The sequence below is a fragment of the Cyrtonyx montezumae genome, unplaced genomic scaffold (genome assembly GCF_038088225.1).
Source record: "Cyrtonyx montezumae isolate F1298 unplaced genomic scaffold, pur_monq_1.0 scaffold_29, whole genome shotgun sequence".
NCBI classification, from domain to species: Eukaryota; Metazoa; Chordata; class Aves; order Galliformes; family Odontophoridae; genus Cyrtonyx; species Cyrtonyx montezumae.
In genome coordinates this window covers 7070516-7098035 of record NW_027072033.1, presented here as the reverse complement: position 1 = coordinate 7098035, position 27520 = coordinate 7070516, and the positions used below count along the sequence as shown (strand labels likewise).

Here is a 27520-nt window from a genome sequence, read left to right as displayed (position 1 = left end):
TGATTAAATGACTGAAGTCCTCACCACATAATTAGAATTCCTTAGTGTTGAAACCTGAAAAACAAAACAAAACAAAACAAAAATCTCCCTGCTTTGACACTTCTTCTTCAAAGGCTTCTCCATTTAAACAAACCAGCAATTTTAATGCTTGTACAAACAAGCACTAACTAGTGCTAACGGCAGTGCTGCCATGGAAACTGAGAGAAGGCGTAAGGAATAAGTTTAGAAAAAACAATAATGGAATGTGGACAGAAGTGCATACAGATAGTCCCAGTATCAAATGATTCTATATAGGAATGGTATATAACCAAATTATCACTATGGATCACTGTATAAACAAAAATAGAAGGATGCTTGCTTGCTCCCCATGCTAATATAATTACATACAAACGTAGTAACTGGTAGAGTTCATGAGCCCTCTGTTTTATGTGTTTATGGAAGTATAAATTAATAGAAGTACAGTATGTACAAAAATGAAACTATTTCCTGTGTTCCCTTTGAATTATTTTTAAAGTTCATCCTTCATATTTTTCTTTACTATTAAAAACTTACGCTGCTTGTTGTGGAACACGCGATGTTAAGGTCATTTAGAGAAAGGGCTCTTGGGGTGTGGTTTCTTTTGGTGGAATTCAAGCTGTACCCTGACCTTTGCAGACAATTCTCTACCCTGAGCCCTTTCCAAAGAGCAGGGAGAGCACACCTTGCTAGATGTGGGGGTGGGAAAGGGAAGGCAGCTGCTGCTTTCTCATCAGGGATTAACTGGAAGACTGCAGGTCCTACAGCCACAGCGCATTTACATCTAGCCAGAAGACAGGCCTTCAACCCACAAATGCCTTCTCTTGCTGTGAAATTGCTCTTGGCTCACAGAAAAGTCTCCAAGTCCTGCAATCAGGGCTCCCTGCACAGAAGGAAGGGCAGAAAGCCTGATGAGCGTGTACTTTAGAGGCAGGAAAAGTGATGAATGTCAGAGCAATTTGCTGTTTTGTGTAGCACTAAAGCAGGGAACAGTTAGTGGAGATTGCTAAGGATCAGCCACAGACAAACCAGCTGGCTACGTGAACTGAGGCCAGCTCCACGGAGACCCATCCAATATGGCGCCGTTGCGGCGCCACAGACACATCCGTCTCTACCCGCCTCCCATCATGCATTGCGTGATCGCGGCAGTGCTTCTGCCGCGGCGTTGATTGGTTCCTTCGCCGTCCCGGCCGGAAGCGCGCGTTCCTAGTAACGAAATTCAAATGTTAACTGCCACACTGAGCTGCGATCTGCGGAGTTGCTGTGTGTCCCCGCTCCTGTTTGGCTCTGTCCGGCCTTGCATCCCGAGAGCCATCGGAGCGCAGTGTTGGTATGCGGAGGAGGCGGGGTAGCCCTGCAAAGAGAACTTGGGGAATTCGGAGTAGCGCTTCGTGCCTCTCTCCGCTGAGGTAGCGCGACTCATCCGGGTGGGAGTGGCCTTCCCTCGGGCGCTGGGCGATCTGCAGAGGGAGCTCTGTGCTGAACCGCAGAGGCAAAGACTTGTAGGAAAAGGCTTCCACTGCTTCCTAAAGCTGTAGTCCAGCCCCACGGGCGTTCTGTATTGTTAAGCTAAAGGAAGTCAGCGTCATGCAGGGTTTGTCTTCACTGCTAGGTGAGCGGGCACACATTTTGGTGTGGGGACGTGCGGTGCTGGAGCTGCCGCAAGTGTCCCTTCTGCTTCTAAGCACGTGTCCAAAGTAGAAGGTGAATGCTGCTTGCACTTCCTCATCGCAGGTGCTTGGAGGATCTCAAGTTCTTGCGGATTTCAGAATGCCTGATAGCAACTATGAGGAAATTCTCAAGTACTATGAATTACATGAAACAATTGGAACAGGTAAGCGTAATCTTTGTACAAAAACAGTCTATTTCTCCACTCTGTAATTTCTCAGAGAACAGATTAACTGCACTAAGTCAGGTTCTGAGTGTATGAACTTGAAATAGAATTTTGAAAATAGTTGGAAATTGATTATGCTAATCAGCTTTTCTTCTAATTAAAACGTTATTTTATAACAAAGCTAAGGGTGTGTGGGATAGACGAGTAGACAGTGAAGTGGGTTGAGAACTGGCTGACTGGCAGAGCACAGAGGGTTGTTGTTGGTGGTACAGTCTGGTTGGAGGCCTGTAACCAGCGGTGTCCCCCGGGGGTCCATGCTGGGTCCAGTCTTATTCAACATCTCCATCAATGACCTTGATGAGGGGATAGTGGCCACCCTCAGTTTGCTGATGATACGAAGTTGGGAGGATTGGCTGACATGCCTGAAGGCTGTGCTGCCATGCAGCAAGACCTGGACAGGCTGGAGAGCTGGGCAGTCAGAAACCTGATGAAATTTAACAAAAGAAAGTGTAGAGTCTTGCACCTAGGGAGGAATAATTGCATGCACCAGTACAGGCTGGGGGATGAGCTGCTGGAGAGGAGCTCTGTAGAGAGGGACCTGGGTGTCCTGGTGGACGATAGGTTGTCCATGAGCCAGCGGTGTGCTCTCGTGGCCAAGAGGGCCAATGGCATTCTGGGATGCATTAAAAAGAGTGTGGCTAGCGGGTCAAGGGAGGTGATCCTCCCCCTCTACTCTGCCCTGGTGATGCCTCATCTGGAGTACTGTGTCCAGTGTTGGGCTCCCCAGTATAAAAAAGACAGGGATCTCTTGGAAAGAGTCCAGCGCAGAGCCACAAAGATGGTGAAGGGCCTGGAGGATCTCCCCTGTGAAGAAAGGCTAAGTGAACTGGGTCTCTTTAGCCTCAAGAAAAGAAGACTGAGAGGGGGCCTGATCCAGGTTTATAAATATCTGAGGTGTGGGGGACGAAGTGGCGAGGCCAGACTCTTTTCAGCAGTGTGTGGAGACAGGACAAGGGGGAACGGACAGAAGCTGCAGCACAGGAGGTTCCGCACGAAGGTGCACAAGAACTTCTTTACGGTGAGGGTGACGGAGCAGTGGCACAGGCTGCACAGGGGGGTTGTGGAGTCTTCTTCTCTGGAGATATTCAAGACCCGCCTGGACGCTAACCTCTACGACCTGGTGTAGGGAACCTGCTTTGGCAGGGGGGTTGGATGTGATGATCTCTCGAGGTCCCTTCCAACCCCTATGATTCTATGATTACATGCAATGTACTCTGCTTTATCTGTAATATTATGGTAGAGAAATATTCACACCCAACTTTATGCATCTGTATTTTGAATTTTAGGTGGTTTTGCAAAGGTAAAACTTGGACGACATCATCTTACTGGTGAAAAAGTTGCAATAAAAATCATGGACAAAGTTGCTTTAGGGGTAAGCCAAAAGATATTTTAATTTGATAATGCTTTATGTTGATGTTGTGGAGTTGTCAAGAACACAGGGCAGTGGCATATAGAAATGCAGCCTACTAGTCCAACTGCCTTTTGAAAGATGCTGTAGAATAGGAAAAAGTTTAACAGACTACCACAAATCTTGTTCTGTGTTGTGCAGAGGGTGATATTCTTTAGCTGTAAAGTAGAAGTTCAATACTATTACAGCAACTTCAACAAAATGCTAATTAAAATACTAGACATTTTATGTTTCAGCTTTTGCAGATCTGTGTTCCAGAATTTCTATGCGAGTAATGTCAGCCATTGCTGAGTAGATGTTGAACTGTCATATATATGCTTTGACATTTTATGTTCCACAGTAGTCAGATGTGGTACGTGGTGTGTCAAATTAGCGATTTTGTAGCTTGCTTTTATGGTCTTTTAAGGATGACTTGCCTCGTGTTAAAACAGAAATTGATGCCATGAAGAACTTAAGTCATCAACATGTTTGCCGATTGTATCATGTAATAGAGACATCAGAGAAAATATTCATGATCTTAGAGGTAAGAAATATGTTTCTGCCACTCTTAAGGTTACTGTTTTTATCGTTAGCAGTACACAATAATATAAAAATAAAGATGAAATTAAATGATTCTTAAATATCTCAGTGGTGAATGGGTTCAAGATCCATTGGTTTGAAAATTAAGTAGAAAACGTTGTGTATATATATATATATACACACATACACATTCTGTATTTTTGTAAAAAACAATAATCAGCATTCGCAGTAGGTGAACTAGTTTTATTTTCTAACTGTCAATAGTTTATGGGCTGGTTTGGCCTGGTTCTGTGGCTGATGAGGCAGGGCACCACAGACCCAAGCCCTGGTAAAGGGAAAGGGGGGAGAAGGGCAGGGGGTTGAGATTCTGTGAAAGGGCAGGGAGGCCTAAAAACAGAACAGTGGCAATGATCTGAGGAGGGAAGCTGACTTACTAAAAAAGATATTGTGTTATTTTTTATTCTGATCTAATATACAATATAATTGGAATTGGTGTTAATAAATCAGATAAAATGAGAGTGTATCTGAAACTGAAAGCCTTACTCTAAAGCTGAAGGCGAGATGGCAAGGTTGCTCCCACTGCCAAGATGCACAGCAAAAAGAGGAAGTCCTAGGACTTTTATTTTTCCCTCTGAATAGAAAATGAGTTCTCTGGGGTATGTAGTTCTCTTCTGAGAACCAGGTGCCCAGTAATTTGTCAGTCCATGGAAATGGAGCATTAACTCTTTAACTCCCAGTGTTTCACATGATGTTATGATGTGGAATACCAATAACAAGAGTCATAAAACCTTGTTACTGACTTACATTTCAGTTTTTTAAAGTAGCATCTGAAAGGTCTGCAGGAACCAGAGCTCCCAAGTTGCTGTCATGTCCTGAGTAATTTGTACTACCCATGACATGAGTGCGATACTTCGGTTACAAAATTTGAGGCAAGGTTCAGACTTCTCAGCTTGTTTGATCTGCCACAGCGATGACCCATGGTGTGACTGGAGCGTTTGTGTGTACTGCTCTGATTAAGCGCAAGGAATGGAAGAATCCTGTAGGTGCTGTTGAGTGCTTTCTGTGCTCTCATTGTCACTTATCTTTCTCTGATACATTCTAAACACATTTTCAGATGACTTTACCTTTCTTTCAGTATTGTCCTGGAGGGGATCTGTTTGATTACATTGTTTCTAAGGGCCGCCTTTCAGAAGAGGAAGCTCGAGCATTTTTTCGACAGATTGTTTCAGCAGTTGCTTATGTTCACAGTCAGGGTTATGCCCACAGAGACATCAAACCAGTAAGCCTGAACAGTAGTTCGTCTTTCATAAATAATAATGAACATGGTTTTTTTTTTTTTTTTTTTTTTTTTTTTTTCCATTGGGAAACAGAGGAAGTTATCCCTTTGTTGTGGTTTAACCTGGCAGGTAGCTAAGCATCACACAGTACTTCACTCACACCCCTCCTTTCCAGTGGAATGCAGAAGAGAATTGGAGGGGAAACAAAACAGCACAAATGTAGAACTCATGGGTTGAGGTAAAATTATTTATGGAGATAGAGAAAAGAAAAAGGATAATAGTTATGACAAATGCGAAAGCAATTGCTCACCACCTACTGATCAGTGTTGTAGTAGTGGAAGAGAACCAGATAAATTCCCAACCCCTTCAAAACTCCTTCCACTTGATGTCATATGGTATGGTATATCCCTCTGGCCAGCCTTAAGTCAGCTATCTTAATTCTGTTGATCTCTGGAGGTCCCTTCCAGCTCCTACAATTCTGTAATTCTGTGATATGGTTGTACTTCTTTTCTGTCAGAGCATGCTGCTGGCTTGCATTCAGCTTATGGTCTATCACCACTTGTCCTCCTAGTCCCCAGGCCCTTTCCAGCAGATAAAAACTAGTATTTCCCACCTGGGATATTAGAAGATGGGTACTTGTTAGCAGTCAGTGAAGATCTCTAAAAGAGAGAGCGCTTTTAGTACACTGCTAACCACTGACCACAACAAGAAATAATGGAAGACAAAATACATTTCCTTGTCCACTTGGTGAGAAGCGTTCCTGACTGCTTTTCCATTCACCAGGAAAATCTGCTGATTGATGAGGAACATAATTTGAAGCTGATAGACTTTGGACTCTGTGCAAAGCCAAAGGTAAGTGTATCTGTGTATTGCATGTTTGATAACAGTATGCAACAGGGACTTGTCCAAACACCCTAAATTCAAGCTGTTCCTGTGGTTGACAAGCAATTGCATCTTGCTTGGAAGGGCCTTAACTTTGTGAGAGTGGTTAACAGCTTGCTCAGAAGCACAGTTAGATTCTGTTCTCTTAAACTTCCTATTTTCATAGTCTAAGATGTAGATAATCTTGTATGTGTATCACCTTCTGACTTATGCAAGGGTCTCTAATAGGTGTAAATCTTTCTTCAAAAGATGTATACGTAGCTTGAGATTGTGGATAGCACCGAATGAGTTTTTCAGATGACATATACGGATCCTGTGGTTACGTATGCTTGAACTGAATTGTTTCTTGATCTTAAAACTGGTTTCTAGGAGCCTTTAGTTAGTTTGCAAGGTGGGTGTCAGTAAGAAAGAATTTATTGGGAAGATTGCCTTACTGATTCAAAGAGAATTACTTGTCATCGAGACATTTTTCCTCCAAAGTTAGAGCATTGTGCAGGTAATCAAGAACAGGTTGTCATCTCAGTGGTACAATTTCATCTTGCTCTGACCTGTTTAGAACAAGGTAATAGGATACTCTGAATATGAAAGTATTTTATATCAGTGGTTCTTCATAAAGTTAGTGAAATCGCTGCATTAAATATTGTAAACGACCAGCGAGCCTCAAGCCTGATAGCCTTGCTTTACTTCTTTCCAAGTTTCATGTTTTCACAGTCAGTTTATCTTATTAGATGATCAGCTGAGGAAAATAATGCATCATGCCGAGGATACTAGATAAGTGAGCAGCTTGGAATCTTTAAATTTATATGATACTTGTGATCTCAGACAATATTTGCTTTGTGAATTCACCTACTGAATGAAGGCAGAATATACAATGAATGAAAGAACACACAGCAGAAGAAGCTTCCAAGGCTTCTGAAGTGTTGTTACCAGAAGACATATACTCTGTTAAAACAAATTCTTCTCTTTATTTCCTCTGTTATTCCAGGGAGGCCTTGATTACTTCTTGAAGACATGCTGTGGAAGCCCAGCATATGTAGCGCCAGAGCTCATCCAGGGAAAAGCGTACATTGGCTCACAGGTGAGTGGACAGGTTTTAGTTTTTTGATTATTTTTCCCCCCTCTCTCCTCTTCCCCTTCCCTCCCCACAGAACATTCAAAGGCAGTGGAGTTCAGATATACTCACTTGGTTTCCCTCCTGAGTTCTGCTGGTTTGCATTACTCGGTAGTTCTCAGAAGCTGTCAGATGTCACAGATTAGAAAAGTGCAGTTGGCCTCAGTTCACGTAGCTGGCTGGTTTGCCTCTGGCTAATCCCAGTTGTTCCCTGTTTTAGTGCTGTACAAAACAGTGATTTCAAAGATCTTCTATTACTAAATTTTTGAAAGAGCAACTTGCTCTGTTAACTATCCGTCACTTGTCAAATTTTTGTGAAATCTCAGGATCTTGCATGTTTTGTCAGGCTTGTCTTTAGCTTCTAAGTAGTGTATGAAGACTTGTTTCCATTGCATTGTTCAATGTACTAAAACTGAGAAATGAAAATGTGAAAGATTTTTCAACTTTGATTTCATGTCTAGAACTTAGAAACCCACTACTTGTATTTGTTAATCTGTCCAAACTACTCTACTTTGGAATGCCCTTATACTTCTTGAGTTGCTGTGCTGTTAAAGATGGAGTGATTCTTTCAGGTACCGTTGCACCACTGCTGTTGGCCTCTTGTCATGGTTTTATGACACCTCTAATTCTTGCTTTGTTTTTCAAAGCTCCTTTTTCTTTACAGTCAGAGTGAGAATGGCACTGTGAGGTGTATGAGCCTTGTTGTGCCTATACATAAACAGAACAGCAGCAGAACTTCACAGGTGACTGCGCTGACTGCTCTTGTTGTAGCCAGTAATACATAACTGTGCTAAATCCATTGTGATGGGTTTGATTTCATTTTTGACAGTGAAATCCTTGTAGATAAAAAGGTACTGAAGCAGCATGATGAGCTAAGATGAACATGAGGATCTGGTTTTAGTAGTGCTCTGAGTGGAAGAACAGTTGAAGAATTAGGGTTGTACTCTTCCTCTGAGACTGTAAGGTTCTTTTTCTGAGAGAGAGTTTTTCATGGGTTTTATGTGGGCTTTGGCAAGGGTGAACAATACAGTGTCAGCAAGCCATTTTAGGTGCTTTGGGTTTGTAAACTTGTCTTTTTATTTTTCAGGCAGATATTTGGAGCATGGGTGTACTGCTGTATGCTCTGTTGTGTGGCTTTCTTCCTTTTGATGATGACAATATGATGACAGTCTACAGAAGGACAATAGTAGGTATCAATTGTGCTAGAGTACACTGAGAAGGGACGTAGCTGAGCATGACAAGAGGCCTTGCTTTTCTGATGGCAGAACATGCTGAACTATGCTGCTGGTGAAAAAGCCTGTCTGCTGAATCTTGTCCCTTTTTTAGCTGCTTTGTCTACCAGTATTCTGTGGATTTGGTACTGTACTTTGCTGTCCTATGTGGTAATGTAGCCTTATCCTGTAAGATGATAGCATACAGAGTTTAAGAATTATCTTCTTGCCAGTGGGCTAGAATTTTGTATCTGGTCTGGCTGCTCCCTACACTACCTGTATTAGGAATGTAAATATATTGTTTGATTTACCAGAAATGAATGTTATTAAATGCCAGCTCTTCTCATGTCTAGGAAGAGCAAAGTTCTGCATTTGCTATTAGAATTTCTTCTTCCAGACTGAGGCAGAAATGTAGGACCCCATAGATTGCCTTCAAAATTCAGCAGTTTTCTACATTGCTGTAGAATTGAATTTCACACATTATAGATCCTGAAGTGTCCTGGAATCTAAAACTCAGAATTGTTTTAAGAAAGCTGCTTGAATCTAATCAGGATTGTAGCACCTGTGTGCAGTGTTCCTCTCCCTGTAATGCTACATATTGCTTCATTTGGGTAATACTTAAGGAAATTGAGTATGTGCCATAACTTTCTCTAGAACAAAGCATTTCTGGTATGATCTTATGCATTTTGTAACTCTTGTGAGAAATTTGCCTTCTAGCATTGCCTTCAGTCAAGTAAATGCTAATTATACCATTAAATTTATTCAAGTGATTCTTAAAATTAAGTTTGTGTATGCCTGTTCCTACATTTTGAAGGAAAAGGAATGCCAACATCATCCAAACAATGTAACAGTTTATTTTGAGCTAACTGCTCAAGGTTCATTCTAAATCCTATTTTATTTTATTTTATTTTATTTTATTTTATTTTATTTTATTTTATTTTATTTTATTTTATTTTATTTTATTTTATTTTATTTTATTTTATTTTATTTTATTTTATTTTATTTTATTTTATTTTATTTTATTTTATTTTATTTTATTTTATTTTATTTTATTTTATTTTATTTTATTTTATTTTATTTTATTTTATTTTATTTTATTTTATTTATTTTAATTAACTTTACTTTTAATTGCAGAGAGGAAAATACACTGTTCCAGAGTGGCTTTCACCTGGTAGTACGCTGCTACTTGACCAGCTGCTGCAGGTAAAAGTGCTGCTTCTATTCAGATTGATCTATAAAATGCTGTTGTGTAAGCTCAAAACATTGATGGAGTACTTAGAAAATATTCAGTGTTTAAGCAAGTTACACTGTTCCATGCCTTTGAATCCTTGAAAAAAGGTTAGCATTGCCTTCTGCTGAAAATTCTCAGATAATAACATAGTACTAGTTACCAGTTATAGAAATAATTAAAATTTGAGTAATTAAATAGTCTTCAAGCAGCTTGCATTCGGATGTTCTTAATTGTGCTGTATAAATAAAAGTGGTTTGTAATCAAAAGGTGTTTCATAAAGGAAGCTGAACAGACTATGCATTTGGGCTACATCTAAGTAGTTTTATAAATGCAAAATGATTGTGGAACTTTTTCTGAAACTATCAGTTCCGTAACTGTTCTTCACAGCTCAGGTGTTTGACCTTCCTGTTGGTGAAGTGATGAAATACTGCTGGTTTCTATTTGTGCTTCTAGGCACCTTGACTTTCTTAGAAAAAGTCAAACTGTCTCTTCAGTTCTTCTCAGTGATTTAATTAACAGCTTGAATGTTACTGCCCACTAGGTAGACCCAGAGAAGCGGATTACAGTTGAATGTCTGCTAAGTCACCCTTGGCTCATGCAAAGTTATTCTGATGCTGTTCAGTGGGAAAGTGAATGCCCAGTAAGTACATTTACTAAAGAAGCCTAATTATGTTCTGGAATCTTTTCTGGACCACTGCCATCCTCACAGAATGAGAGAGGCTAGTGACAAGTGGTGTTGCTCAGGGACCAGTGCTCTTCAACATCCTCATCGAGAGGGTGAATTGAGAGAGAGCGGAACTGAGTGCACCTTCAGAAAGTTTGCAGAGTGGTGCAGTGGATACAGCAGGAGGTAGGGATGCCCCATCCCTGGTGGTATTCAAGGCCAGGTTGAATGGGGCCCTGGACAGTTTGATCTGGTGAGTGGAAACTTTGCTTAGAATAGGGAGGTTGAAACTTGATGGTCTTTAAGGTCCCTTCCAACTCAAGCAATTCTATGATTCTCTGGAAGTGTGTTTGTCCTCACTGTCTCCTTGTCTCACAATTGTTTTATGTGTGTGAGAGGCTGGGGAAGTAGGGTTGGGGCTTGGGTGGGAAATGGAGTGTGTGGGGGAGATTTTGCAGTGTATTTGCAGTCAATGCCTGCTGTTAGCCACTGGGTGCCACTGTTTCTCTGAAGAACAGCTTCGCTGCACATGCAAACAGCGGGCTGAGCGTGCCACTTAACTAGTTATTTAAGACGAAAGAAAAGTGTAACTTCTGCTCTGTAAAATGTCTCATCTGCTGGCAGGCTTTTGTACTTGAATTCAGAACCTGTTGCCTTAGAGGGTCTAGTTGCTGAAGTTGAATAACTCTGTTTACTCCTGCAATATTCAGACAGGATTCTAACTATTTAAAACAGGAAATCTGAAACCATGGCTAATTACTGAATTGACTGCTGCACATCAGAGCACTGACATGGTGAGATTTGGCTCTGTCAGATGACTTGAAAATCGTAGCTTCAGTATAGTTTTTGTTCTTGCAGCTAGGACACCTTGATGAAGACTGTGTAACAGAGCTTTCTGTGTTTCACAACCAGAGTAGAGAGAGTATATCAGCATTAATATCAGAGGTAATAATTCAATAATAATTGTAATAATAAGAGGTAATAATGTCAGTAATTTGTTGTCTTTAGGCCCACTATTTCAGAAAATAACTTACTGTATTAACAGACTAATGCATACCTATTCTCAAACATGAAATTTTTCATACCTTTCAGAGCTAAGGTACCCCTGCAGAACTTCACAGTCTAGCTGTAGCTAATAACTACATATGTGAAGTTCACGTTTGTTGTTTTTTTCTCTTTTAATTGTGTTTCCTAAGACTTTCTGTTGTTTTTTACCATGCTAAAATCCTTATGAATCTCTGGAAGACCAAATGGACTTAAAACAGAAACTTACGGATGAACAACAGATGTCACATGCTGGCTTAACTCATTGCTTTGAAATGTTTCAATAATAAGTGGAAAATATGTCACTCAGACAATCAAACAAGTTTTTGGGAATTGCAATTCACAAACTCTTATAGAAACTGTCAATTCCAGTAACTTTTGAAAATAAATGAGAAGAGCTAAACTGAGGTATTGTATAAATATCAATAATGACATTCTAAGTTGTAGGTGAGATTTAAAACATGATGCACACTCTGGCTTTAACCTGAATCTGAAAATTATCACTTGAAAATGAATTGTCTTTTTATTAAATAGAATGTGATAGAACTTGGAAGAATTGTTAAGATTTCCACATTACTTTAGTAGAAATAGATGTAAAATATAAATTTTACCAAAAGAAGCTCATTTGTGGAGTCATTGCTACTTTTCTTCAAGTACAGGAAATAATCTACCTACAAGGGGAATAAGTTCTTCCACTTTATCTGTGATATTTTCACAGTCCTTTATCAAAGGACTTATAATGGCTTATAAGTAACTCAAGCTAACTGTACTACACTGTGAGCCTGTCAAGCATCGGACCTGTGGTCCTCATAGTAGTCAAAAAGCTGCTGAATGAATATCAGTGCCCCTTGGAGTTGGGCTGAAACGTGACCCCCAAAAATGGGAGTCCCGCTGAAATTCTGTACCAGCTGAATTAACAGGAACTTCGCCATTCACTTCAGCAGAGAGATTCTGGCACCTTCTTTAGTTTCCACTTTCAGCAATTGTACTACACACTGACTTTCAAGCAAAAGCAAGCATAGTCTGCTTCTTTATCTCAAACATGTTGTATGAATCAACTGAGGTCTGAAACTGCTCTAATGTGAGCAGACGTGAAGGGATGGTTGCATATCAGGGGGAAAATATTCCAGGCATGCAGAAATTTTTAGAACAGTATGCTTTCTTTGTACTGACAATTTCTCTGTCAAGCTTTAAATACTTTTGTTTTCTAGTGGAACTACGACCAGATGTCAGCAACATATTTCTTGCTTCTGTCCAAGAAGGTTCGTGGCAAGTGCATTCACTTAAGAGTTCCATCACAAACAGGACATGCCAGTACAACACAATCAGCAAACTTAAGGGTAAGTTTTAGATTTCAGCACAATATTCTGGTAAAAGTGCTTCGATGTGCTGAAGGGCTGCATAGATCTTACGTAGGTAAGACAGCATGCGTAGAGCCAGCCAAAGTCTTGGTCATCAAATCTTGTTCTATGTTAAGGCCACCCACTTAGTGTATGAAGGCAGAAGATGTAATCTTTCTAGCTTTCAGTAAGATCTTGGATCCTGTCCCCCACAACATCCTTCCAGGAGAGTTATCCAAGCGTGAAATGAGCAGATATAGGCTGTTCTGAGTATTGAAGTTGATCAATGGCAGAGCTCAAAGAGTCAGAGTGAATAGGGCTCCAACTACTGGTGGGTGCTCACAACTGGTGTTCCCAACACTCCATTTTTAGAGCAGTCCTGTTCAACATTTTAATCGATGACTTGGATGCAGGAGATGAGTGCATCCTCTGCAGGTTTTCTAATGTTATTTAACTGGGAAGTGCTGTAGGCTCCCAGGAGGGATGAGTGGCATTGTAGAAGAATCTAGATAGATCAGAGCATTAGGCAATAAGCAGTGGCATGGAGTTTAACACAGTAAAGTGCCAGGTACTATACCAGCAACAGAATGAGGATGGACAAATGTACAGATTAGGAGACAAGTGTCTGCAGAGCAGCACTTCAGGACAGGTTCTAGTGGTTCTGGTAACCACAAGTTCAACACGAGCCAGCAGTGTGCCTTGGCAGCCAGAAGGAGGGGAACAAAGCTGTTAACAGGATTGAAGGTGTGTGCTCTGAGAAGAGGCTAAGGGCACTTGCATTGTCTGGTCTGGAGAAGAGAAGGCCAGGAGGTAACCTCTTTGCTCTCTGCAACTCCCTCAGAAGGGGAGTGCAGAAGAAGGTGCACTCCTAGGAACCAATGATAGAACATGCAGAAATAGCACAGGCCTACACTGGTGGAGCTTCAGACCACACTGTAGGAAACGTTTCTTTACTGTGAGTGTTGCAACTGCTGAAACAGGCTTCCTAGGGAGGTGGTTGGTGCCCCACCAAAAAAAAAAAAGACATACAGAGTTGAAGTCATAAAAACAACTCAAGATGATTGCCCTTGAGGAAGGACCTAGAACAAAGAAATACCCTTTTCCCAGCCTATCACTCATACGTGCTAACCAATAGTGACCAATATTGAGGCTGGAGATCTTTCTACTCTGGATTGGTTTCTTTCATTGTCTCATGGTGATCTGTTTTCTCCAGTCCTTCAGGACTGTCTTACTTCCATATCTTGCAGTTAGAGTCAGCTCTGTGGCCTTCCTTATTTACAGCTAGGTAAAAGTCCAGCTGTCTGTGGGCCTAGGCTTTAGCAAATTTATTTGTGTCTTCTAAGCAAGTTCTGTGTAAGATCATTCTCAATATTTAAGTAGCTCAACAAATCAAAGTACAGTAACCTCATATATATAAAATCATTGAAAAGAAACAGAATATTTTGGGTTGGAAGGGATGTTAAAGATCACCTATTTCCAACCCTCCTGCTATAGGCAGGGATATAGGCCCTCTAGACCAGGTTGTCCTATCCTGCCTGGCTTTGAATGCTTCCAGGGAGGGGACATCCACAACCTTGCTCAGTAACCTATTCCAGTGACTCACGCTCAAGTAAAGAGCTTCTTCCTACTTAGTATACATCTATCCTTTTCCAATTAAAAGCTGTTTCTCTTAATTCTGTTACTACCTACCCTTATAAAAATTCCTCCTTAGCTTTTCTGTAGGCCCTCTTCAGGTACTGGAAGGCCACTATAAAGTCTCCACAGAGCCTTCTCTTTTCCAGGCCCATCTCTCCCAGCTTGTCCTCATAGGGGAGGTGCTCCAGCCCTCTGATCATCTTTGTACCCTCCTCTGGACCTGCTCAAACAACTCCATGTCCTTTTTGTATCTGATGCAGTTCTCAAGATAGAATCCCAATAAAAGCCAAGGGGCAGAATCACCTCCCTTGACCTGCTGGTCATGGTCACACTTCTATGCTTTAAGGTTTATGCATAAAGATCTTTTAAGGTTTGGTTAGACTTGAAGAAGTGAGACAACTGGACTGGACTATCTGTGAAGTTCTCTTCCAGTTGAACTGTTTTATACCAACAGTACAGACTGCTCATTAAAATGTTTTAGCAAGCTGGGCTGGTACTACAAAATACCCTGACTGGAATAAGCTGCATACTTGATGCATTGTGAGTACTGCCTATACTCCTCTTGGCAGACTGTGGAACTAAAATTGTGCATTGTTTGGACTGTGTAAGCATTCCTGGTTGTCTCTTGTGATTCTTACTTTTTTAGAGCACCTTCCCATGTTTGGCTCTAAATGTTTTGGTACCTTGTTCTATTTGGCTTAGTAAGAAAGGCTTTCTGAAGCATCTTCATTCTTCATCGGGGCAGCATACTTTGAAATTACGTGATTGTTACATGAGTGGGTGGTTAAAGTAGGAAGAACTCATCTTTCTCATCTGTTTTTTGTTTTAAGACACAATTTTGGAGAGGATTTGGTTTACTTTTTTTCTGGAGACTTGGATTCTTGAACAATTTTATCTGTAGCTATTTCTGATGGTAATTTCTTTTCCCATACTTTAGTAGCCAAGTGTAAATACAGTACTTTGGAAATGGTCTGAAGTTTCTAGTGAAGTTTCTAGGTTGCTTGTGATCACATATATAATGTGGAGCTATATGTGATGTCAGTGGTAATCATATTTGACAAACTTGAAGCTTTCAATAAAATTGCAGACATAATATAAACCATTTCTTGAGCGCTGATATTCAGTGTAAAATGAAGCTAGCTAAATGTGCTATTTTGTGTAAAGACAAACTCTCAGAATAAATACATTATTAGGCATCTGATTCACTTGCATGTAAATCATTTCAGTTCATTCATACAGCTTCTGTGTAATACTGATGAGAGTTCTAAGATTACCAGTTCTAGATAACACATCATGTATCATAAGAGTTGCTGAATAGGTATAATGTGATTTCTGTGATCACAGTGAGTTAGTCTTTGACACCCAGATCATTATTTTTTCTGGGTTCAGCAACAGTGAAGTTACTCTATTCTACTTGTGATATGGGTGCCAGGTAAATTAGATCTGGCTAGTACTGATATTTAGAATACGCATTATGCCCTCATGTGTGATTATGAAAATCATGTCCACGTAACACTGCAGCCTATTAGTCCTTCTGCAGTTCTTAGGACGAACTTTACTTGCCTGAATGTAGATAACACAAGTGAATACATGCTCAAACTGCCAAAATACCCAACTAGCAAGTGCCTCTAATTAGAACTGGTCTCATGTGAAGACAAGCAAGTAAGAAAACAGAACCTTTCAAATAACTTGGCATTTTTAAGCCTGGAGGAGAGACGGCTCAGAGGGATTTTATCAGTGTGATTAAATACCTAAAATGAGAATGCAAAGAAGGTGTAGCCAGGCTCTTTCCATTGGTGCCCAGTGGCAGGACATGAAGAAATGGGCAGAAACTAGAGATTCTGTCTAAACAGCAGGAAAAAATTCTATACATGGGTGACTGAGCACTGTCATACATTGGCTAGAAATGTGGTGGAATCTCCCTACTTGCAGATTTTCAAAAGGCAACAGATATAGTTCTGGGCAACCTACTCTAAGTGGCCCTGTTTGAGCAAGAGTGTGGGACCAGATGACCTCCAGAGGTCCCTGCCAACCCGGTCTGTGATTCTATGAATTTGATGGCACAAGAATATGCATAACACAGTCTTTTTGCAAACAGTTTCCAAAAATGCTTCCTTTCTAGCTCAGGACTAATAAAGTAGCTGTATGCCATTTTGGTGAAATGATATGAAATAAATCCGTAAGTAACTGGTTCCTGAAATCATAAAAAGATGTTAGAAACAAAGGATGTTTTGATGTAACAGTCATATGTGGTGTGAGACATGAAGGTTATAAATCTTGACTGAAATCATGAATTCCATGATACAGTAAGTAACTTTTGCCTGGGCTTATTCATAGGCTTCCAAATGCTGGTTCAAGCAGTGTTACCGATTCCATAAAAATATGTTTTGGATATGACTTATGCGACTCTCTTTAAGACTTCACTACACTCTTCTCTTAAGGTTCTTTCTAGGCTGTTATTTGACTTTTGGTGAAAAGAGCCTGTGGTCCAAGTTTTCAAATCAAAGGCTATGAGATGCTGCTCTTCTTGGCACAGGTTGTGATAAATGGCTTGAGCTTACAAAGAAAACATATTTAGATTTTACTGATATTATTTTTTCTGATGAATTCCTCCTTTTAATCCTGCAAAAGAATCTCAATTCAATTTTTCTTTTCAGTCTGAAAAGGCTATGACATACGAAGATGTGCCAGACTGCAGTGATGTGCCATGTGCATTTGGATCCATGGAATTTTCTGATGCAGCTTCTCTGTTTAAAGAATCTCCCTTAGAAGAGTTTATTCTAAGTACTCGCAGAACAAAGCAGGTATCTGAAGAACTAATGCTAGTTTATTTCAGAAAAATACAATTCTTAATCCAGAAATCTACTTCTCCTTGTATATAATGCTTATTACATATTTAAGTATCTAGTGGACCTTGAGCAAAGGGAGATATAGGTTGAGCAAAGAAGTATGTTTGGCGTAAATTTTGGTGCCTTCTACCTGTAGGTCATGATTTGCTTGATGAGGACCTTAACTTTAATATTTGGTTTGCACAGAAACAGCAAGGGAATGAGTAAAGGAGTCAATGAGGAGTTTAAAATGCAGTGGGAAAGTGATAGACACAGTGAACAAGATTTTTGAGTTAGGCTGGACCTGGACAGAATTTTGAAGATACCGAAAGAAATTCAATCTCTCTGAATTGGACAAAAAAATCCACAGTGAAGCAATTCGAATTTTGCAGCTAAGCCAAATGATAATTCATAGCTTTGTTTAGATAAGTTGGTGAGGAGTAATCTTAAATGTTGACTTTAGATGAACAAATAAAGGAATGGCATTTGACTGCAAGGAGCAAACTCATTCTAGGAGAGAATCAGAGGTGCTGAAGAGTTTTTTTTAACTATTTTGTTCAATAGACAAACAGTGTATGATATTTTTATAAGCGTTGTGTCTGACCTGCTTAGATGTTAGAATTTCCTTGACAGTAACTTCTCTGGATGTGATCAAAATACCTTTATTTTGTTATATCTCTGGCAGAATTCAAGGCATGATACTCAACCAGGTGATATGGAATTCACACTGTCAACTCCAGTGACAAGAAAAGTGGCATCTAAAAAGCATGCAAACAAAAAAAATGTTAATGCAGAGTCAGCATTAAGAAATGAACGGCCCCTCGTGCTTCCTGCTCCAAAGGCCCACTTTCCCATGAATCAGACTGAGAAGCAGTACATACCCTTTCAGGAACCTATCTTCAAAGGTATGTTGTATCTAACAAATGAAAGCGTAGAACGTGTGTAGCTTAGGAGGTTTTTTTGTTTGTTTGTTTGTTTTTAATTTAAATATGAACACAATACTTGTAGATCTTTAACTTCTGTTTCTGGAAGATTTGGGGTTTTTTTTTTTTTTTTTTTATCAGAGCACATACATTCACCAGTCTGTACATCTGACAAAGTACTACAAGAGGTTTAACCATATGTCAGGGCATGTTACTCATCTATTAATTATAGAAGTTATCACAGTTTCACAGTAGTGTGCCTTTAGATGCACTCAGACAATGAGACAAGTCCTGTGTTCCTAAAACTAGCATGTGGTTCCACTTTCCATGGAGATTTAGTAGAAAATTTCTTCAACGTTCATTATATCTTTTTCTGAGCAACTATTTTGAGTGAAAGAAAATGGTATGCTTTTACTTAAGTGTGCTTTTATTGCATCTTGCTAAAAGAAACTTAAGTTACTGGATTTCTCATTGTATCGTATACCAGTACTTTCATGTATCTGTTCAGCATGGCATTGAAAATACTTAGGCTAACAATATATATACCTACAGTTATGTGGTGGACCACAGAAATGTATCCACGCTGTATCAGCTCTTCTGAGTTTCTGAAATATTTGTACTCAGCCTGTTCTAGTGTTGATAACTGTACATGTTAACTCTGCCCCTTAAAATATTAAGCATTTCTTAGAATCTAAGATTATTCTGTTCTGAATGCTAGGGAATATTGTTCAGAAACACTAGATCTTAGCAGGCTTATTTAAATTATTAAGGGCTATTGGACATATCACTTTCCTTTGTTAAGTGTTCAGTGAGGTGCATTACAAAGGCTAGTTGTTCACACATAGTTTTATTTTTGTCTTAAGATTGTATGTGGTAACTTGTGGTGTTTGTCTTATGATAAGTTTAAAAAGTAATTTTAAAGGTATTTCTTAAATGAGAAGTGCAGAAGTATGGTTTCCACACATTTCTGTTAGATATTCCTGAGTTAAACAATTAGATATTTTGTATTGGAAGTTCTTACTTAGTAGTACAACCTATACTTAGTACTTAGAAATAAAAAAAAATGGTGGAGTATCTATTGGGAACGTTGAGAACATCACTGTCCAAGGCCAACTGCTGCTATGTAAAGCTGAATCTATGGGCTTTTAGATTGAGTTGTTACCATTAAACTCTCCACAAATTCAAAACTGCTTCACAGAACTCTATTCCAACATGTGGACCTTAAAACTTTTTAGGGTGTTACTTAACATGTAGGTCATGTAATTCACACCTTAATTGTGGTCATTTAATTCACACCTTTCATATAAAGGAACTAACTTGACGCAGAACACAACTTTTTGACATAGCAAATTTCTCAGTGTTTGTCCTGAGACCAGTGGCATAGAAAGAAAGCAGTTCTAATCCTTATCCCTGCCAGACCTGTAATACTGAATTGCAGTGGTCCTTCAGAGATTTGACTTTTCAAAGATTCATAGATACATTAGGTTGGAAAGGACCTACAAGATCATCTAGTCCAACCATCCTCCTATCACTTTCCCTACCCACTGAACTACTAAATCAAATCCCTTAGCACCTCATCTAAACGCTCTTGAACAGCGCTAGGGATGGTGCCTCAACCACCTCCCTAGGCAGGCCATTCCAGTGCCTGACTGTTGTGTTAAAGGTCTACGACTGGCTCCACAAGGGTGTGCACTCTGACCCTGCGGCCAGAGCCAGATGACTGCACTTCACACCAATGTGGTGAGCAGCGAATGGCGTTCATTGTCTGCAAGCACTCGCTTATATGCATTGTGTGTCCACACCCCCAAGCATTCTACTGCCAATGTGGCACTCCCAACAAGCTACCACATAGTCAGAAACAGAGCAAGGGAGGGGTTCTATCGCGTCACATCCGGTATCACCCCGCAGGTGCCTACTCCCATCGCGTTACATCACAAGAGTTCCCACATCGCCTACTGCAACACCTGACCACTCTTTCAGAGAATTATTTTTTCCTCAGATCTAATCTATATCTTCCCTGGCACAACTTGTGGCCATTCCCTCTCATCCTGTCATTAGTTATCTGGGAGAAGAGGCCCACCCCCTCCTCACCACAACCCCCCTTCAGGAAGTGGTAGAGCTGCGACTCCTCAGCCTGGAGAAGAGAAGACACTAAGGTGACACTTTCTTTCTTTCTTTCTTGGCATTGGCAGTCTCAGTGCACGGAGTTGACTGCCTTGCCATTGGTGACCTCCTGGGGGAAATCTTCCCGCACCTCCCCCCTTATCTCCCTTCAATGTCCAACTCTGCAACCTATTGCTTAGAGGGACCTGGGGACATGAGGTAGGCAGAGGATGAGATTGTCTACAGTTCTGAGCAGGGACTCTCTGCCAGCCCTCCCCATCCCTCAGATCCCCCCCCTCTGCCCAACGGGGACAGGTCAGGGAGTCCACCACCAACTGCGGGGGATCTCCCCGGTGCCTTTCTCTCTGGCGCTCTAGGGAGCTACTCCACCAGTCAATCTCCCGCTCACAGTCCCTGATGGCCCTCAGTCTCTCAACCTCCTTTCAGCTCTGTCACCATGCTAAGCAGATCTTCCTCCTGCTCCCACCTCACACAGGAGAACTGCTTGCCACCCTTCTCCAGCAGCAGCAGGCTCTGGCACTCCTTGCAACCAGAGACCTGTGTAGCCACACTTCTAGGCAGACCTTCTGTCTGGGTCGCCACAGCCTTTTTAAGGCAAGCCCTCTGTCTAGTAGAGACCATGGCACAAAAATAAAAAGAATAAAATAAATAAATAAATAAATATAGTGTAAAGTAATAATAATAATGATGATAATATATATATGAATGATAACGAAATAATAAAAAATAAATAATAATACTACTAATAATAAATAAATATATATATATAAAAAAAATTTAAGATAAAAATAAAACACAACCCTTCAGACACAGACTGGCGATAAATAGGATGAACTCGCAAGAGAGGAGGGATAGTAATCCTGCACCCTGCCACACGAGCTCCCACACCTACAGCAGCACAGTAAGGGGGTGGTACTCACTTGTAGATCACTCCTCCCTATGCCTGGTGGGCAGTGACTTGTCGCTGCTCTACCTGAGGCCTTTTCAGAGCTGAGGGTGTGGGCCAGGGTGCCGTTGCCCTGGCAACGCCTACACCAGGTCAGCCTCTCACAGAGAGCTGCCGGGAGCTGAAGGGACAAGCCGCTCTCGCTCGGTTCCCGTGAGACAGGAACCTCCCGAAAACCCCCCTGTACCTCAAAATGTGACACTGCAGCTCCGGCTGTATCGATTCCGAAGCAGTTGATCTCGAGGACTGACTTATAGAGCCCTGGAGAAATCAGTCTCAGTTTTCTTTTGTAGTCTTGTTATTTTAGTTAAAACCTATTTTATCACTCTGAAGGTGCAGACTAGAGATAGATAGGAGGCTGGCTTTAAAAAAGTTAATTACTAAACATGAGGAATCCTGACTGAAGAAAAAGAAATCCTCTAAGCTTTGGTTTGGATACTGTCTTTCAGAGAGCCAGTGCACAACAGTCACCCCTATTAAGAAGCCAGAAACACCAATAAATACATATGAAACGACAGCAAATGAGGATCTTCCTGAGAGAAGGTAAATGTCCAGTTATCTGTATATGTTTTTGGTTTAGAGCAGTGCTACCTTAATCCATGAACAGCCAAGGAATCCTTTTTCACAACGGCAAGCTATATTTCCTTTCTCTTGGTTAAAACTTCCCTGAAACCTCTTTCTGTATTCAGCGGGACATGCTGAAAGCAGAAAAAAAAATTAAAATTAGAAGTCACTTATCTTCAGAATGCTTTGCTATTTTCCATAACATAAATCCCATCTTGTTCTGTTTTCCTAGAATGCTGCAGTTTTAAAATGCATTTCTGACTTTAAAGCTCAACTGACTTGTAAGCTGAAACTCTCACTACGCTTGCTTTTGTTTTCTTTGTTCTGTCACATTTGGTAATACTCTAATAATGTGTCTGAAATAACTACTGTCTGAATGCTGAGGAAAGAACTAATTAATTTGGTTTTGTAACAGGTGTCATTCTGTGGATTTAGACCTCAAACTAGCTCATGTGGGTAGCAGCCAAAAGAAGAGAAAGGCTGAACTGTTTCGAAGCCTTGAAAGAGGCCTGGATAAAGTGATTACAATGCTTACACCAAGCAAAAAGAAACGATTCACTAGAGCTGGGCTGAGAAAACTTAAGGTATGTTTGCTAGAGAAATATTTTATGGAAAGGGTAGCTTTTCTTAAATACAATTAGGAATAGCCTTGTGAAAAATTCTGTACTCTGGAGATCAGCTAGTCCTGCTTATGCCAAAGCAATTTATCTAAATTAAATAGCACTGGAAAACATCCAGGTGAGTTTTTAATATCTCCAAAGAAGGAGGCTTCACAGTCTTTTTGGGTAGCTTGTTCCATTACTATGACACCCTCAAAGTAAAGAGGCTGTTTCTCATTCCTGTATGGAAGTGCCTGCATTCCAGTTTGTACTCATTGCCTTTTGTCCTAATGCTTGTTGCCACTGAAAATTATCTAGCTCCATCCACTTGACACCTATGATTCAGATATAAAATATTGATAAGGTCCCCTCACAATCTTCTCTTCCCCAGGCAGAACAGCCCCAGGTCTCTCAGACTTTCCTCATAAGGAAGGCACAACTAGACTGTACCACTGATTACAAATCTCTGAGATCTACCAGTCAACCAGTTCTCAGTCCACTTTACTGTCCAGTTGTCTATCCCACAGTTCCTAAGCTTGTCTATGAGGATGTTATGGGAGACACTGTTCAAAGCCTTACTGAAGTCAAGGTACAAAAAACATCCACTGCTCTCCTCTCATCTACCTGACATCATCATAGAATCCTTAGAGTTGAAAGGGACCTCTGAAGGTCATCTAGTCCAACTCCCCTGCAATGAACAGGAAGATCCACAGCTAGATCAGATTGCCCAGGGCTTGATCTAGCCTTGCCTTGAAAATCTCCGGGGATGGGGAATCATCCACATCACTGGGAAACCTGTTCCAGCACCTCACTATCCTCATTGTAAAAGACTTTTTCCTTATGTTTAATCTAAATCTACCCTCTTTGAGTTTAAAAGCATTTCTCCTTGTCCTAAAACTACAGACCCTGCTGAAGAGTCTGTCCCTTTCTTTTCTGTAGCCTCCCTTTAGATATTGAAAGGCCACTATCCGGTCACCTCAAACCCTTCTAATCTCCAGGCTGAACAGCCCCAGTTGTCTTAGCCTGTTCTCATATGAAAGGTGTTCCATCCTGTGAATCATTGTTGTGTCTCTCCTTTGGGCACACGCCAACAGATCTATGTCTCTCTTGTTCTGAGGACTCCACCTCTGGATGCAGTACTACAGATGAGGCCTCATCAGCACAGAGCAGAGGGGCAGGATCACCTCCCTCACCCTGCTGGCTACGCTTCCCATGTAGCCCAGGATACACTTAGTTTTTTGGGCTACGAGGATACATTGCTGGCACATGTCCAGCTTGCCATCCACCAGCACCCCCTGGTCTTTTTTGGCAGGGCTATGCTCAAGCCTTTCATTGCCCAGTTTATATTGTTCATGAGGGTTGCTTTGACCCATGTGGAAGATCTTGCATTTAGAATTGTTGTACCTGATGAGGTTCACCTGGCCTCACTGCTAAGGCCTGTCTAGGTCCCACTGAATGGCATCCTATCCCTCTGGTGTATGCTGCACCCCACAGCTTGGTGTCATCAGCAAACTTGCTGATGGTGTGCTCAACCCCACTGTGAAAGTCATTGATGAAGATAAACTGCATCAGCCAATTCCCTTAGGACTCTGGGATACATCTTGTCAGGACTCATACACTTGTGGATGTATGAGATAAATGGAGTGGATAAAATAAAAGTGGATATATAAAATAAAATGGTTGTGAATTCCTCTTGGTGAACCCATGTTGAATACACCTGATAACCCTCTTTTCTTTCCCTTGCTTGAAGGTATTGCAATAAGCTACTCCATCACCTTTCCAGTGATGGAGGGGAAGTTCACTGGCCTGTAGATTCTCAGGTTCTTCTTCTTGCCCTCCTTGAAGGATGGAATGACACTGAGTATCCTCCTGTCCTCAGGCACTTATCCCATTTTCCATGACCTTTAAAAATGAAAGAGGGTGGTTCAGAAGTTACTTCTGCCAGCTCCCTCAGCACTTGCGGGTGCAACCCATCAAGGGCTGTGGATTTGTGTGCACTGAGTTTTGCCTATCGATCTTTGACCAGATCTTTCTTGACTAAGGGGAAGTCTTCCTTTCTCTGGACTCTCTTACCTTCAGAGTCTGGGGTTCCTGTGTGGCATCTTGTCAGTAAATACTGATGCAAAGGTGGCATTCAATAACTTCACTTTCTCAATGTCCCTTGTTGCCAGGGAACCCGCTTCATTCAGCAATGGACCCACGCTTTCCCTCATCTTCGTTTTGCTACTGGTATAGTTACAGAAACCTTTCTTGTTGCCCTTGACCTTCCTCACCAAGTTTAATTCCAAGAGTGTCCTAGCCTTCCTTGTTGTATCCCTGCGTGCTCTGACAACATTCCTATATTTCTCCCAAGTGGACAGACCCTTTTTCACATTCCATAGTCTTTCTTTTTCCTATCTGAGATTTCCCATGAGCTCCTTGCTCATCCTTATGGGTTTCCTGCGACCTGCACTTGGTTTCTTATTCATAAGGGTTCCCCAGTCTTGAGCTTGAAGGAAGTGGTGCTTGAATGTCTACCAGCTGTATTGGACTCCCTCACATTCCAGTGCTCTAACCCATGGGATATTAGGCCCTTGGAGTGGTCAAAGTTGGTTCTCCTGAAGTCTAGGGCTGCAGTCCTAATTATTGCCATGTTTCTACCATGCAAGATCCTGAACTCAGCTGTCTCGTGGTCGATGCATCCAAGGTTGTCTATTAGGAAGAGGACTACTTTGTGTTTTGCTGTTTGGTTAAATGCAATTCAGCTTCTGTACTCTTATCTGGAAGCTTAACAAAGTGATGCTTGTTAAATCATCAGGTGGCACTTACCGTTTCAAGACATTTGGAACTACAAACCTAACCAGCTAATTTGACAAGAGTCCAGACTACACTAATATTTCAGGATGTTGAGCAACCAGAAACAAATGAAATTTTGTGTCTCTAGAAGCTTGGACAAGAGAAACTGATGCAGAATGATACATAGCCTTATGCAGGATCACTGGTGCACTGAATTACCTTAGTGGAAGATGAAACTTCATATATTTTGCTGCAGATGCTATGGAAAGGATTTGTGCATGTTCTAGGTTGAACAGGAAATTGAAGAACTTTCTTCTTTTCCTTTTTTTCACTCTGCCTTTTACATCCGCTACCTGTGTTCATTGCTCATTCTGTCTTCTCTGGTCTGTCTCTATGACAGTGATAGTATTTGTGTATTCGTGATTTATGACAGTTGGTGTACCCCCTCTCTTTTCTACACATGGGTGTCTAAATGTTGCAGCAGTCACTTAGTGGACAAATCTGTTATGTATAGTATTAGATGTGATATAAACAAACAAAACTGCAACCATAAACTTAAGGTAGGAAATTACCTTGTTGTTTTGTTTTGTTTTGCTGTTGTTTTTTTTTTTCACTGTGATACTTAAGGGATAGAAAAGCCTCATAGAACCATGTGTGTTCCTTGACATTTTAAGCATTCAGTCTCAGCAAAGCAACACAGTATAGACATTTTTCCCACTGTGTGGTAGGGGTAGTGTTGGGGGGTACTCTAAATATGGTTTCATGGCCGTCTTCTGTAATCCTGTCAAGCAAGCACTTCTGACTGCATACCCATGACTTTGCTTCCCTGGGCCATCACTGATGCTTTAGATTTTGTGCTGGACTAGAATTAGTACATGCTTTGATATTAATTGTTCAGAAGTTGCTGGTTAGTGTTCCTGCTATTATTCCGGTGTCTTAATGATGATTATACTGGGGAACTGAAGCGTTTGTCAATGTGGATAAATGTTTTGCAGCTTTTGGCATGAAAAGTTTTTGTAATATCTTCAATTTTAGGAAAAATATATTTTCTATGATTTTTTTTTTAATGAGCTGACTGCTTTTAGGCACACTGTAATGTTACCATGACTCAACTACTGAATCCAGACCAACTGTTGAATGAAATAATCTCCGTCCTTTCAAAGAAGCAAGTGGAATATATTAAGAAGGGGTAAGTGGAAAACAAAATGGCTTCACCCTGTACATGCCTAAATAGTCAGCACCATAGTCCTTAATAAAGCAAATATTTTATTTTTATTTTTCTGTCCCAATCTGTAAAACATAATACTTTTAGAAAAAGCATAGGGAACATTAAATGAATATGTGCATTAAAAATTGTCCACATGACACAAAACAGCTTTAAATGAGCTCCCATAGAGCTCTCTGACAAATATGAAGCAGTTAATGATGGCATAGCACTTAGAGGCCATTGTGAGTGTCGTCCTACCCCTGTAATAAAAATGTTGATACAAAAGTTTAGCTATAATATAGTCACAAATCTGAGACAGACAACTGGGAGAGATAACATGTCTAACTGTAACATTCATTCCTGGTAGTTAAAATGCATAAATATTTGGCCAAGAGGTCATAGAATCATAGAATCCTTAGAGTTGGAAGGGACCTCTGAAGGCATAATTGTCAGACTTCGGTGTTCACAACTCTCAGCTGACTTCATCCTGGGCTGTTTGCTCAGTCATGTGACTGCCAGAGGAGTACTTCCTGCAAAGCTCTTTTATTCATTCAAAACCATTAAATGCTAGTTTTGAAACTTGATTAAATGATTATTTTTCTTCTCCTTTGTTTTGTACAGCTATATCCTGAAATGCCAAACGAAGCCAGATTTTGGCAAAGAATCTATTAAGTTTGAGTTAGAAGTGTGTCAGCTCGATAAAAATGAAGCGGTTGGTATCAGGAGGCAGAGGCTTGGAGGTGATGCTTGGGTCTACGAGAGCCTGGTGGAAGACATTTTATCTAGCTGCCAAATGTGACTGCTGCTGAGAAAGCCACAATGTTGTACTGAAGCTTTAACCATCATTTTAGAAAAATCGGTTTGGAAAGCTAATTTGTGATCTCCTTCACAGCTGTATTTAAGAAATCTTATCTCATAGTTTTAACCGCCCCCTTTCTTTATATTCCCCCTGCATATTTCCTTTTTTTTTTTTTTAATGGAACTTGTCAACTTTTGCAACATGTTCTGCAATTGTAACTTGACTGAAATAAAAATTTTTAAACTATCTCCTAGCTCCACTTCTCCGTTTTTCATATCTGCAATAAAAAAAAGTTATTGGTGTTGATATTCTGAGGCTCATTTATGGTACGATTCCAGTTATCAAGTACATGTGATACAGAAATGCATTTGCATAATTCTCTTCTTGCCTCTGTTTAAGTAGGATTTATTGAGATCATTAACTAAGTCACAGCTGTGGATCACAGAGCTGAAATATGTGCTCAGTGCCATACCAAATAGAGCTGTCTTCAATAAATGCGAAGTCGAGAAGGCTAGGACTTAAAC

The 27520-nt window shown here is 40.7% G+C and overlaps 1 protein-coding gene across 1 annotated transcript; it reads left to right on the top strand.

The window, feature by feature from the left end:
* The first annotated feature begins 1657 nt into the window (after positions 1-1657).
* LOC136051300 (maternal embryonic leucine zipper kinase-like) lies at positions 1658-27268 on the top strand. Its single transcript, XM_065740661.1, has 17 exons — positions 1658-1849; positions 3196-3281; positions 3724-3840; positions 4972-5115; positions 5897-5965; positions 6981-7073; positions 8194-8292; positions 9452-9520; positions 10090-10188; positions 11071-11157; positions 12468-12596; positions 16898-17035; positions 17745-17964; positions 21502-21595; positions 22032-22200; positions 26076-26179; positions 26819-27268. The coding sequence occupies exons 1-17, from the start codon at positions 1786-1788 to the stop codon at positions 26994-26996; spliced, it is 1959 nt and encodes a 652-aa protein (XP_065596733.1). The 5' UTR covers positions 1658-1785; the 3' UTR covers positions 26997-27268.
* Positions 27269-27520: the final 252 nt, after the last annotated feature.

Excerpts from the sequence above, each read along its gene's own strand:
- LOC136051300 (XM_065740661.1), top strand. The coding sequence starts at position 1,786 with ATGCCTGATAGCAACTATGAGGAAATTCTCAAGTACTATGAATTACAT. Across the intron at positions 12,597-16,897 it reads CACAATCAGCAAACTTAAGG|GCTATGACATACGAAGATGT; the intron begins GTAAGTTTTAGA and ends CAGTCTGAAAAG. Across the intron at positions 22,201-26,075 it reads CTGGGCTGAGAAAACTTAAG|GCACACTGTAATGTTACCAT; the intron begins GTATGTTTGCTA and ends GACTGCTTTTAG.